Source organism: Lygodium microphyllum, chromosome 12 (genome assembly GCF_053477565.2).
Source record: "Lygodium microphyllum isolate KBCC chromosome 12, Lygodium_microphyllum_v1.1.10, whole genome shotgun sequence".
In the NCBI taxonomy this organism is placed as follows: Eukaryota; Viridiplantae; Streptophyta; class Polypodiopsida; order Schizaeales; family Lygodiaceae; genus Lygodium; species Lygodium microphyllum.
This window is the reverse complement of record NC_141146.1, coordinates 153211291-153225003: the sequence shown is the minus strand read 5'-3', so window position 1 is coordinate 153225003 and position 13713 is coordinate 153211291. Positions and strand designations below refer to the sequence as shown.

The window sequence follows — 13713 nt, the reverse complement described above, 5'->3', positions numbered from 1 at the left end:
CAATTTAGAAATACATTACTTATAACCGGAACCGCAGTTGGATTGACAGTGATGCCTTTGCCTAAAGCTTTGTTGTTGGTTGTAGGATTGTCATCTGCACGCGACATTCTTCTCTTGGAGGCCATCGTCTGCAAGTAGACTCAAGAGATTAAGAAGGTGGAATAGATTCGAGATGGGAAAGCGTAAGAGAAGATGGCAAAGTCGAGGATCAAGATAGAGGGAATTGAGCTAACTCTCTCCCTTTTGCAGCCTCTCAAGATAACTCCTCTCTCTCTCTCTCTCTCTCTCTCTCTCTCTCTCTCTCTCTCTCTCTCTCTCTCTCTCTCTCTCTCTCTCTCTCTCTCTCTCTCTCTCTCTCTCTCTCTCTCTCTCTCTCTCAAGCTGTCTCACAATCTCTTAGAGGGGTATCCTTCTCTCTACCTCTCTCTTGCAGCCTCTCAAGGTCTCCTTATGCTTCCTTGTGCCTCCCCATACCTCATATTTAAAATGAATTGGAGAAGAGGGGATGTGGCTGAGAACAAGAGTTCTTGGTGGAGGGGCTCTTGGAAGAATCAATGATCTGATGCTCAGATCATAAATCTGATGGTTCCATTGGCTCCAAAAGGGGGGTAAAACCCCAAGACACTCGATTAGAAATCTTTCAGATTACTCCTTCTTTCTCTCCATGTTCGAAGTGTTGTCTATTGCCTGTAGACTCCATCGTAGTGTACGCGATTTCGCCAATCTCTCTCTTTTTTTTCTTTTTATAAAATATCTAAAACTAACTAAAACATCACTTGCCTTTTGCTTTTTAAATGACATCCAGTTCTAGAAATCTCCATATCTTCTTAGGATAATATCTAAAATATCTAGAATATGCAAAGTTTGCCCAAAATCTAATATTTTTGGACCATCCATACTATACATATTAACACTAGTCATTAATATGGCTCATAACTCTTGTTCACGTTGTAACTTTCGTGAAGGGTGGCTACGGTCCTTGTCAAGCAGAGAAAAATATCAGATTTACGACTCTCAATTTTTTGAAATATATGTTTTTAATTAAATAAAAATAATTAATTATTAACATTAGTTAGTTTTTTTACTTTAGTTAATAATCTTACTAACTTATTAATTGACTAACTAACTTTCAAACTAACCAACTAATTTTTAATTGTGTGTAAATATTACATAAAACATGTAACTTACTCTCTTTGGCTCGCTCTTTCTAGAGACTATCCTTCCCCTATTTTGATGTGTACCATAACTTTGATCATGACCACTAGCTTTGGCCTTAGCCATGACCTCTACTGTTGCTAGTATAGTAAAACACATGTTCAAACTCTCATTTTGAGAAGAAGAGAAATTCAAGCTAAGGTTCTTCTCCTCAAGTATCATCATGAAAATCGAATCTACAAAGTCAAGGATATTATCCCTAGTATACATAGATAACCTAAAGCTCTTGTACTAATCTCCAAGACAATCTAAAAATACTCAGATAACATCATCATCATCAACTACTATAATAATATATCCAAGAGCTTCCACAATAGTCTTCATCTTTAATGTATAGTCATTGATGGGCTGATTCTATCTTTTGTCTTGATTTGGCTCTGACTTGCATTGTAGCTTTCTTGCCTTTGTGTTTACCTCAAATAACATTGCCAAATTCTTCCAAATAGTACCAGGGGTTTTAGATTCCTACAAATAGCTCATCATATTATATGTCACACTCACACTTTACTTTGTGTCTACTCCCAATCTTTCCTAGCCTTTATCTATCCTATAGTAGTATTTCATTGAGGAACTTTAGGTGCCACTAACATATCTTCAAATGTAGTTTTGAATACATTTTCTCTTAAAGAAATTTGGCATCCTAAACTTCCATGCAAGTTAGTTATTCATACCGATCTTTTCACTAACAATACAATTAAAATTGGCAAACATTTTGACAAGAGAAACAACCTTGCAAAACCTGCAATTTGCAACCAAGCCAATACCAGGTGCATTACAATCAAAACACGTAGTCTTTTTTACTAACTACACAACAATAACTACAATGTGCAATCTATATGCAAATCCCTTGTATCTTCAACCTAGCAAACACTCCGAAACCTTACAAATTCAAAAATTGTAACATTTACACTTGCAAATGGCAAAATAGTTGAATTATCCCTATACCTAGAAAACTACTTTCGGCGAGCTTGCAAGATCAAAATGACCTCAAATGGCAAAATTCACTAATGAATAGCCTTAAACGGCTCATGTGCACTATGTACATCACTCTTCGAGCTCACCAAGTCTCATTGTAATTGGAGATTATAGCCATACCAACTTGAGGTGCCTCTTGCGGTTTTATTCCAAGGAAAATTGAACAAGATGAAAGAGCTTCTTACCCATGGCTTTCTTGCTTACTTTCATAATCTATTACCTTTACCTCAATCCTTGATTGAGCTCCATGCAACCATGCAACTGCTCGATGCCATGTAAACATATGAGGAGAGAGAAAGGTGAAGTAACCGAGAGCACACCCACACAATGGAGACCTAAGCACATAGAGAAGTAGAGTTTAAATCATCTTATTTGTCATCTTTCTTCTTCTTCCACATGAAAACTTAGTCTCTTATATGATAAAAGTTTAATATGAAAGTACTAAAACCTATGTACATGTGGTCACTAAGTGTGTTCCCGCTGTAAGGATGGATGAGGTGGCACAACGAATGTGTCATAAACCAAGAGTGGACTATGTGGGTATAGTCCACTTGTATAATCAATGGCATATCCTCCATGTCAGTCATGTAACGTGCCAATGAGTAAAGTCTTGCCACATCACAAGGGGCATGTAGTGGAGCTTGATATCTCAACAACCTTTCGTATATCTCACCTAGTTTCTTGTCCTCTTGCTCTAACAAATTTATGGCTTCCCTAAGCATGCATAACACATTCATAAAAGCTAATAATCTCTCAAATTCATGCAAGAGAACTCACCTTGGTATCATTTTTCTAATCGTACTTTGGTGGATGCGTGAGGCACCTTGATGATCCAACATTCCTTCTGACTTGCCTTTCATGTTCCACTTAATCCATAGCTCTCTCCTCAAATCATTCTGCGTGTAAAGAAAAAGAGGGGAAAGCAAAAGAAGAAGAAGACGAAAGAAGCTTCAAGAAGAGAAAAGAGGATACTAGGGGTATATGTGTGTTTAGGTGGTATGCTAGCTACCTCTTTTTAGAGTAGTGACAAGGGCTTTAATTTCCTAGTAGCGAGTGGATTTTGGAGAAGAGAAAGAGTAATTTTCTTGTGAAAATACAATCATCTAATATCAAAAAGGAGAATAAAAGGCAATCGTATAATTTTATAAAGGGAATAAATAGCTTTATAATATTATCAAAGAGAATAAGAAATCATATTGTAGATACAAAGCTATTCAAAGTAGTGGCCTAAGCTTAGCTGAAATAGACATAGACTAGAATGAAGCTATAAGAGGACATGCACTACAATAAGGAAAGAGAAGCTCTACAGAGCATAATGTACCAAGAAAATGAAAAGTACTAAAGATAGAAACATGTGTGGTAATCTACACAATCCCCCTCAAACATCATCCAAAGTTTGGAAAATATCTCCACCTCCCTCTACATTCCCTATGTGGATCATTGATGTCAATTCCATCCTATGATGATGATTGAGATTCACCTCCACCCTCTCAAGGAAGAAGGCAAATGCTACCCAATCTCTATCCTCGCCGATTGCTACAAATAAGCAAAATCTCAACATAGCAAACTCAAATATTCCAATACTCTCAAGGAAGAAGGGAAAGAGTAGCCAATCTTTACCCTCACCCACTACTACAAGGTAGCAAAAGCTCAACATAGCAAACTCCAATACTGCAAACACATAGGTATTCAATTCACTATGTATTACATTTGCAAGTGAATAATCATGTTGTTGCATGTGTGGTTGTTGTTGCATATGTGCATATTTCCTTTAGCATGCTTATTTTTACATTCATCTATTGCATGCATTTGTCAACTAGTTGGACAAAGATGGTGACCCATGAAAATTTGCAAGGAAATGATAATGCATATGTGCCTTCATGTTCACTAATTTGGGTCATTGTGCATGTCGTTTAGAATGGATGAATTTTATTCACATAATGCATTTTCTAGATCTGTTGATGATTGCATGCTTGTATGTTTCCTTGTTAGAAAGAGATAGTGATTCAAGTAGATTGGCAAGGCAATAGTATCACAATACATTGTCTTACATATGGCACTGTTGTCTATAGACTCGAATAGATTGGTAAGGAAATGGTTCTATTAGTCTTTTTCATTATTATTATTATTATTATTATTATTATTCTAGGATATTACTATTATTATTATTATTTCTATTATTCTAGGATATTGTGCATATCATTTGGAATTCATGAATTCTCTTTATAGTATGCATTCTCTATATCTATTGGCAATTGTATGCATATATTAGCTAACTGAAAACATATGTTGAGACATGCAAATTAGTTAGGCAATGGTGCTACGTATGTATTTTAATTATTAATGTGATGGTTCATTGAATCAATATCATTGAACTTTGTAGGGAAAGATGCATTAGTGTTCTCCACATGTGCCATTTGAGAGGATGTCTTTTTATTTACCAAATCTCAAGAACATGAGGTGTACAACATTCTAGACTCACAAAAGGATACCTAAACCCTTATTGAGATAGACTTCATAGCCTCTAGCTACTTAACATACTTTGAGGAGGTGCTAAAGAGGGTCAACAAGTTCAAACACATAGATGTGAAGGCTAATTTTCTTGAAAACATGGGCATTAACACTTTAATCCTAACTGAGCTAGGGAGGATAGGAATGAAACATTATTAAAGTAAAATTCACATAAGACTACAAACTAAGAAACGAAATGGACTAGATCAAGATTTTATTTAGTAGAAGTTGATAAAAAAGGATGTGGGTACCTTCTCACATCCTCAATAATGTGTTGAGACTGACACTCTTAGATTGATATTCAAGCTTATTACAAATGAAGGATCACTGGCCTCTTCATAGGTTGAGGCAAGCGGATGGGTACGTGAGCAGTAATATCATAGATGACTTCAAATTTTATTCTCCTCTAAGCAAATGTTTGTTTCCATGAGCTTGGATAAAGGGCCTAATCCCAACACCCTCCCTAGCAAAAATATCAGGCAAAGGAAAGGTAGAGTAAAATAGGATGATTGCTTAGATAGGATAATACTTCAATAGAATATATGAGGACTAGGTGGTACTCACTCTAACAAGACAAGACAACATCTAAAACTTCAAAACAAGAAGTCCAAGATTACGAATGCCAAATTCATTTTGGTACCTATGAAAACTAGGATTACTAAGAAAGACTTCTGGAACTTAAACAACAAGTCCAAGTATACTAGGAAAACTCATTCTAAAACTTAAATAGTAAATACAATTTTACCATGCAATATTATTTTGGAACTTAAATAGTAAGTCTAGGATTAAAAAACAAGTAGTGAGGAGATACCAAAACAAAACATAGTCTCTATTGTTGATATAGATCAGTCTATAGTAACTAGATTTTAGTAATATCCATATGGGGAGTCTTCGACAAATACTCCAATGTTATATAAGTTCCAGTTGGCTAGCTGAAAGTCAGAGTAACACTCGTTGTCTACTTTTTCAATTATCCACTTCCTTCGAGCTTCTTATGCCTTTTATCTCTTCCATTTCTTGGTGCACTCTCTTGTTCACTTCTTTACAATGCTTCTTATCTTCTTCTTCTCAAGGTGTCCCACATTACTAGACTCCATGGAGCTTGACATAATGTATATGTGAGAAATAGAGTGCAATCAAGTATAGCAGCTTGAAATTGTATTACAACAACCTGAACATGCAATTCAACAACCAAACAATGAGGTCATTGGCATTCCCTTAAATGTGGATCCATTACCTGATAACACATATCTTTTGTTTGAGACAAAGCTAGCTATTATCTTGGATATCAATGGTCGGATGCTTTCATCAATTAGTCAAAGGTGTGTAAAATCAAGGCCACACTATTCGTATTAGCTAAAAGTGGTAATACACGAATGACGAGTCATTTGCTAATTACAAGGAATATCCACTTGCAATATTGGCTTGGTGCTTTGAATGGTTTCATGTATTTGTATGGACCTACTCTTGCCAAAAGAAAAAAGTAATGAATTTGTTAAGGATTTATTTCTTGCATATGTTCAACACATCAACAATGAGAACTAGTTGCATTGGACTATTGTACAAAGACCTAGAAGAAAACCAATTTTTTATAAGATCCTCATTGTCCACATGATAGACCAAACAACATTGTGCATTACCAGGAATTTATATTTGGAAACACATAAGAAAAATAGGTGATTGGATATTATTTGATGTAGAATCCTTTTGACATGTTGTAAAATTTTACACATCTTTGGGCTCCATCACATATTTAAAGCTTCAACATTTGATTTATAACACATCGTGTAATGTAAACACTAAGCTTCCATAGGTTCACTAGTGGATATCACTATCCTATTGTTAGCATTTTTGTCTTACTGCTAGCTACTACCACTCTCATATTGTTAGCTACCACTATCCTCTAGTAGCTACCTCTATTGTATAGGTAGTTATCACCACATGTCAGTGGCTACCTTTGTCCTATTGGTAGCTACCTTGTTCTTTAGGTTAAAGCTTGAGACTTTGATGATTCTAACACATGGTCTAATGAAAATGTCACCATCAAACGCATTTCCTAAGTATATGGTAAGATTGGTAGCCAAGGAAACAAGAGAAGGCAACAAACTTTGCTGAGATAATTTCACAATTATTCCTAAGATGACTACCTTTTATACAATGCTTGCATAGGATGCCAAGGATTATCGCCATATTTTGATAGTAATGTGTGTGAACGCAGTTAGGACCACTGATAATTACTCTTGTAAATCTTTTCTATTGTTACTCCTAAGCATAATGTTAATTTTGTTGTCTCAAGCTTCTTCTTCTCCATGTTGTGTGCTTGCTTTTCTACAACCCTAAGTCCAACTATTGGTATAAGAGTGGGCTTCAATATCTTGGATAGAGTTCTTAATACCCTTCCCTTGATTTCCTTAAATTGGGATGAGTATTCACAAGTCAACAAATACTACGAGAAACCCATAAAGGCTTGGCACCGTTACATTTTTTTACATTTGGGTTTCTTTTAGCTTTTGTTTGCACTATCACCAATAGTGACTATTTCATCTTTTGGTGTAGAAATTTTGACATGAGTTAATTTTATAGTAGAAATTTTGGCAAGCTAGTTCTGTGCACATATTCCTTTATGCAAGTAACTTTTGCATCAAGTAGAGTTAATGGCCATGGCTAGCAACAGTGATGTCCTCCATATGTTGGCTATTGAGGACCAATTCGATAGAACCAACTACTATGGGCTTACATGGTGCACCATGTATTGGTTGTAAAGGGGTTTTGGAACATTATACATGGAATTGAATCATGTATTGAAGGTGTTTCAAAAGATCCAAGTGTAATAGAAGCGATAGAAACATGTGATATTAAGGATGTTACAGGTTCTAGTTCTTTCCAATTGATACTAGAGCACCATCACCACCTACCCTTGAGAAGATTCTTTGGATGGCAAAGATATATATGCTTATGCTTTGATTGCATTATCTATTAAATGTACCATGCTTCCACATATTCTCTCATGTAAGATAGCATATGATGCTTGGGATACTCTTGTTTGTTTGTATTGAGGAAGAAATGAGGCATGCATTGCTTACTTGTGTAAGCACTTAGAGATTGAACATATGGATAAAGGCGACTCCATGGATAGTTTTTTTTACAAAGATCAAATATTTGCAAAGCAATCGATTGCTATAGATATGAGATTTTTCCATCCGGTCCATTTATTCAAATTATTCACAACACTCTTCCTAATTCTTATCAAAGTTTTTACATCTACTTATTTTCTTTTTCATTTGATGAGTTGGTTTATCTTTTGCTATAAGAATAATAATCTAGGCAAAATAGGTCCATTATGCATGTTGCAAATCAAGATTTTTAGCGATTTAAAAAGGTAAGAGGAACGCTTCCTCTTTTGCTAGTAAGTAAAAATCTGCAAATACTGCGTAGACAAAGAAGGCTTATAATAATGAGAAGAAAAACTATCAATAGGTTATTGGACTTATGTATGCATTAGAAGGCTTGACATTTAGTTTTTAGTCTCACAAATGAGCAAGTTCATGCATAGCCCAAGCACTAAAGTGCACCTTTCACTACTTGAGTGGTACTTGTCACCTTAGGCTATTTTGCCTCAATGGAAAATCATTACAATCAAACTTACATGCTTTTTTAGTGCTAGTTGTTGTTAACAAATTCCTATACCCACAAGTGGTTTTTGGTTCATGCTTTGCACCTAACGTGGTTGAGTAAGAAGTAGCCCATTATGGGCACTTCTAGTTGTGAAATTGAGTATAAGGTAGCTTCACAGCTACAATTAAGTGTGCTTGGTTCAAACACCTCTTAGTTTATTTGAGTGCTGGATAGTTGCCTCGACCATCTTCATTTAAAGTTTGGGTGCATTGACAATTGTATAGAACCTAGTGTTTCATGCATGTACTAAGCACATTGAGGTGTACTATCATTATTTCAAAGAGAGACTCTCTACAAGAGAAATCTACTTGGCCTATGTGCCAACACAGGAAAAACTTGCAAATCTTTGCACAAAGGCTTTGCCTCGCAAGAAATTTGAATCCTTTTGCAAAGATTTTCCCTTACTCCCCTTTGTGGATTGATCTATCCATCAAGCATATCACTTTCCTATACATGGGTGTAGCTCTTATTTGTTGCACCACTCCTAGGGGAATATCTTACCATATTTTTGTAGTGATTGTGTAAACACACTTAGGACTATCGGGGCACTTTTGTCCCTCTTTAGAAGGTTTTCTTTTTCCCTAGCCTTGTATATATGCATGTTCACTTGTAGGGAATACTTACTCTTGTAAATCTTCTCTATTGATACTCCTCAACACACTTTGAGTTGTTGTGCTCTCTCAATATTCTTCTTCTCAAAAGATCTGTACTTGCTTTTTGCAACCCTAAATCCAATGAGAAGAACATGGGCCTTGTCTAGATTGATGTAAAGTGACCTCCCACTTAAAAGTTAATGTGCCTTTAGGGTTGCTTTTTTGCAATCCTAAATTCAATAAGGAGAACATGGAGCTTGCCTAGATGGATGCACTTAAGGGTCAATGTGCCTTTATGGGAGAATAAACAATGGATATACTATCCAATGCCCATTAATACTTGGTAGTGTGAAAAGTGCTCGGAAGATCTAAGAAGATCCATAGGGTTGTTATTTGTACGAATCATGACAAGTTGAATCTACTTATCCTCAAGAACTTCCTTCATGAAGTGATACTTTACCTCAAGATTCTTTGTCTTTGCATGGAAGATAAGATTCTATGCCAACTAGACATCACTCTAACTATCAATTTGCAAAATGGATACCTCTCTTACAGTGCCTAGATATCCCACTAGATGAGTAAGCCATATGGCTTCCTTGCATGCTTAAGTGGCAGCAACACATTTAGCCTAAGTGGTAGACAAGACCATACATGGTCATAATCTAGAGGCCCATTATATGGCACCTCTTGTGACTATAAAAATAAATCCTATCATTTTACATTCCCTAGAAAATCTACACCTACATAACTAAGGACTAATCCATCCTATCTTTTAAAAGAAATTGTATATTTACACACTATATATTCATATATAAGTGAAGATAATGAACAATAAAGGTAATTAAGTATCCATAAAAACTTTGTGCTCTCTCTCCCTAGATTGTTGATGGTGAGGATGGGTGGGTTGGTGCTTTGGATGAAAAAAACACAAGTAATCTCAATTCACATTTCTTGGGTTTCACCTTACCATACCACTTCATAATATTATTTCACCTTTCATGATATGAAGAATGATATAGTGAACCTCATCAATCTTGATTTCTTACCCCCAAAAAAATTCCAAGGCAAAAGAATGATGATGAGAAACACTAACCCTATTATTAGCTCTTAAAAGTTGAGGTGTATGATGATTATTTCTTTTTGAATCAATTTGGAGGGGTATTGGCTAAATTTTAGGAAGGATTATGCACTTGCTACATGCCAAGTCTTAATCCTCACATCGTAACAATCTAGCACCACAAAGCACTCACACAAGCCCACTATTCCATTATATGTGCTCAAAACTTTGTCTAGATTTTGGGTTATGCTCACATAGGCCAAAATAGAGACCAAATTATTATTGTTCAACAACATGCTACTCTCAAAATATTTGGCTATACTCTAGTCTTCCAAGGATCTAGAAGTGACCACTTTTTATGCTATAGTGATTATGATTTAGCTACTAATACTACAAAGGACTCACCACTTGAAGGTTACAAGAGAAAAATGTATCTAATGCAAAATTAAGGAGATGTTCTCTTGTTAGAGGGTAAATATGATGGCAATGAAAGTAGTAAAAAGAAGAGGAAATTTTTAATTGACTTCACTACAAACTAATGTAATGAGAATCACATTCATTACAAAAAAACTTTTATCCTTTTAATGAGTATCTTCTTCATTGAAGTCTCTAGAATATTGTACATTCTCTTTTGTATGCCAATGCATGTTTTATGTCTTTGGGGGCCACAATTTCTCTCTCTAAAATATGTTGAGCACGGAGTTTATCTTTATCGATACACCACCATGTCTTGTAGCTTTGAAGTAAAATTTTTGTGCTTGGTAATGTGACTTTTCCATTTCTCGTGTGTCGATAACATTCCATATTTCTCCACAAAGTTTGTGCCATGTTTCAATAGAATATGCTTCACATGAAAAAGTGAAACCATCAAAGTTACAACTAGTAAATAGTTAAGAGGTTTTAAAAAAACACAAAGTACTTGCTAATTAGAATGTATGTTCTTCATTGCCCAAGCCTTCACAATAGTATTAAATTCTTAAAAAATCAAAAGTATAATTTGTAGTGATGTTTGTTTGTCTCAAGAGCTAGACGTAAAATTGGAGTTCCATCCACACCTTCATTTGTTTGTTGGCTATTACTAGAGCACTAGCAACATTTGTAGTACAACTATATAATTTTCTCCAATCTTCCTAGATTGGTTTCACACCTCCATGAACAAAGCACTTAGCACATCTCCAACTTTCCAAATGTTGTACATCCCTTTTGAAGTTGCATATGGCCCCCATGGAAATCCATACTAGAAAGTAACCCTTCACATTCCTTGGTACATATAGTTGATAGTGATGTAGGCTTTACAAAGTAAGGATAATCTAAATGTAAAGCTATAAGTTTATCAAGAACCCTTATTTTTAGGATCCAATCCTCATGCTATTAAAATGCATTGTTTTCCTTGTGATTTCCTCCATTGATTACTATTTGTGCACCACCCTTCACTTTTTCTTCATGGAGCCTTTAATAGGTTCCTTGTGTTAGATCAACCTAGAAAGGCCATGCTTTTCATACAATACAAGGATCCATGTGTATTTTTTGCATCCCTTCAAATCTCAAACGTACATTTTAGGGCAAGTAAGCACCCAAGTGCCATTCCACCAAAAGACCCATAGCATTCCAATTCAAGGGGATCCCATCTTGTTTGTGTCTTCTTAATACCTTGAATATCTATGTAAGAAAAATCCACTTCAAAGTCTTGTGGATCTCATTGGGCACTTGTGACACACCTAGACAACCTAAATCTTTTTCAAATTGAATGCATAGAACTCACTTCTACTATGGTAAACCCTTGCATGTTGTAGACTATTCATCAATGCAATGCTTATATGTCCCATGACTTGGTGTCATGCTTTATGTCTCATCTAGTTTATCATAAAGACAAGCTTTCCTTTACTATTTTTGAGAGTCTTGTCATAGGTGCACATGATTGTCATTGTTACTTTCCAAAGATTGATACACACATTGTTGTAATTATTGTGTTTGATCTCTTCACATTGCATTTTCTTCTTGTTTCTAATGCCATAAACTGTATGACGTGCTCACAATCACCTAGTAACTTTGTGATTTACTAATTTTTTCAATGTCATGGCCTTGAAAGTAGAATCATGCAAACGATTTTGGTGGAGATTAGCTACCAAAGTCAATGTCATTTGCTATTAATGGCAACTTATCACATATCAAGAACTTGATCTGATAGGACTCTATCTTGTAACTCACCACTTACCTCTGTCAATGCATCTCGTTGCAATGAGCTCAAACTTAGATCCTCAAGCAAATCAACGATGTCTCTTCAATTTTGACATGCATTTTCTTTTAATGATGCACATTTTTTAAGGTCAATCCCACTTATTGTTTTAAGCTATCGAGCACATTGTTTTATTATTTGCTTGATGTTGCCTCTTCTTGGTGCTAAATATGCAAGGCCTTCTATAAGCCTTCGTCAAAAGTCCAAATCAAGCTGAAGTTTCTCTAACTTCCACTTAGCTAAAAAATCATTTTATCTCTTGTTTTCCTTAAGATTCTCTATTTCAACATTTGATGGTTCCTACCCACTCTCTAGCTTGCTAACCTACAATCTATTCTCTTCTTAGTAAGGCATGGTGGCTTTTAGCACTTTCCTAATAGTAAGAATTTCGTACCATTGTTAAAGTAAGTATTAAAATATCCCAACTGACCATTGTTTTGATAAACACTGTTATTTCATAGTCTATAAAACCTTTGTGGAGCTCACCTATTTATGGATCCACTAGGTATACTACTCCATTGACCCAAAGATCAATATGCACCTTACGTTCCTCTCTCAACCTCTTATCCTCAACCTATGCATCCTATAGTACCTTCCTCTCCATGTTGAATACTCTTCCTCAATTATCATAAGACTATGGGTCTTCTTTCTTGGAGCTTCATCCATGTATCCAAGCTTTGTTTCTCAATGATAATATAGGTTCTTGCTTGCAAAGAGAGAGAAGATTAGCTATCACACTAAAACATAATTGGTTTCAAGGATTCTTTACAAAACTACAAGCCCAAATAGGAAGTAAAGAAGGACTCTATGCTTGAGAGCTAGTTTTAAAAATTACCTATGCAATTTGAAAATGAGCACTCCTTAAAACACAAATAACAAAGTGTATTTGCACATAAGAAAGAGGAAGAAATGCTTGCAATAACCAAAGATAACTTATTTTGTAGCTCCTTAGAGCATTATGAAAACAACAAGAAAGAGAAATGAGATATCCTAAATGAAAGCTTCTTTCACAACACACAAATTGAGAATGAAAGGGGTTTCCTTGCAATCCAAACACCACCTTGGATGTGGCAATCCACTACCAATGAAACATTCTTGCCAACGTTATGCACAATCATGCCAAGGGAAGCAATGACAAATGGAGAAAGAGGACCACAAGAGTGTGAAAAAGAGGAAGGATGCGAAAAAAGATAAGAGATTTAAGAAGCAAAGACAAAATACTAATGCAAATGAAGTGATCTAGACATTCAAAAAAAAAAAAGAACGCAAAAAAATTTAGTTTTCACAACACTACTAAGGATTGTTGAGACAACCAATCACCTTATTTGCAAATGGGTCTATTTATAGAGAAAAGAAAAGGAAGAGAGAAAGAGAGAGACGCTACCATTCCTTAATGTGAATTCAAGCTCGAAGTTAGAAGGAAAAGATCGTTTGATATGATCGATTCTCTC

General features: G+C 35.5%; 1 protein-coding gene across 1 annotated transcript in view; it reads right to left on the bottom strand.

The window, feature by feature from the left end:
• Positions 1 to 10720: 10720 nt before the first annotated feature.
• Positions 10721 to 13713, bottom strand: part of LOC148028460 (P-loop containing nucleoside triphosphate hydrolases superfamily protein) — an 85935-nt gene continuing 82942 nt past the window's right edge. The window contains exon 10 of the mRNA XM_087690266.1: positions 10721 to 10870. Coding sequence (XP_087546392.1) covers positions 10736 to 10870 — 135 coding nt within the window. The 3' untranslated portion in view covers positions 10721 to 10735. The remainder of the gene's footprint in view (positions 10871 to 13713) is intronic.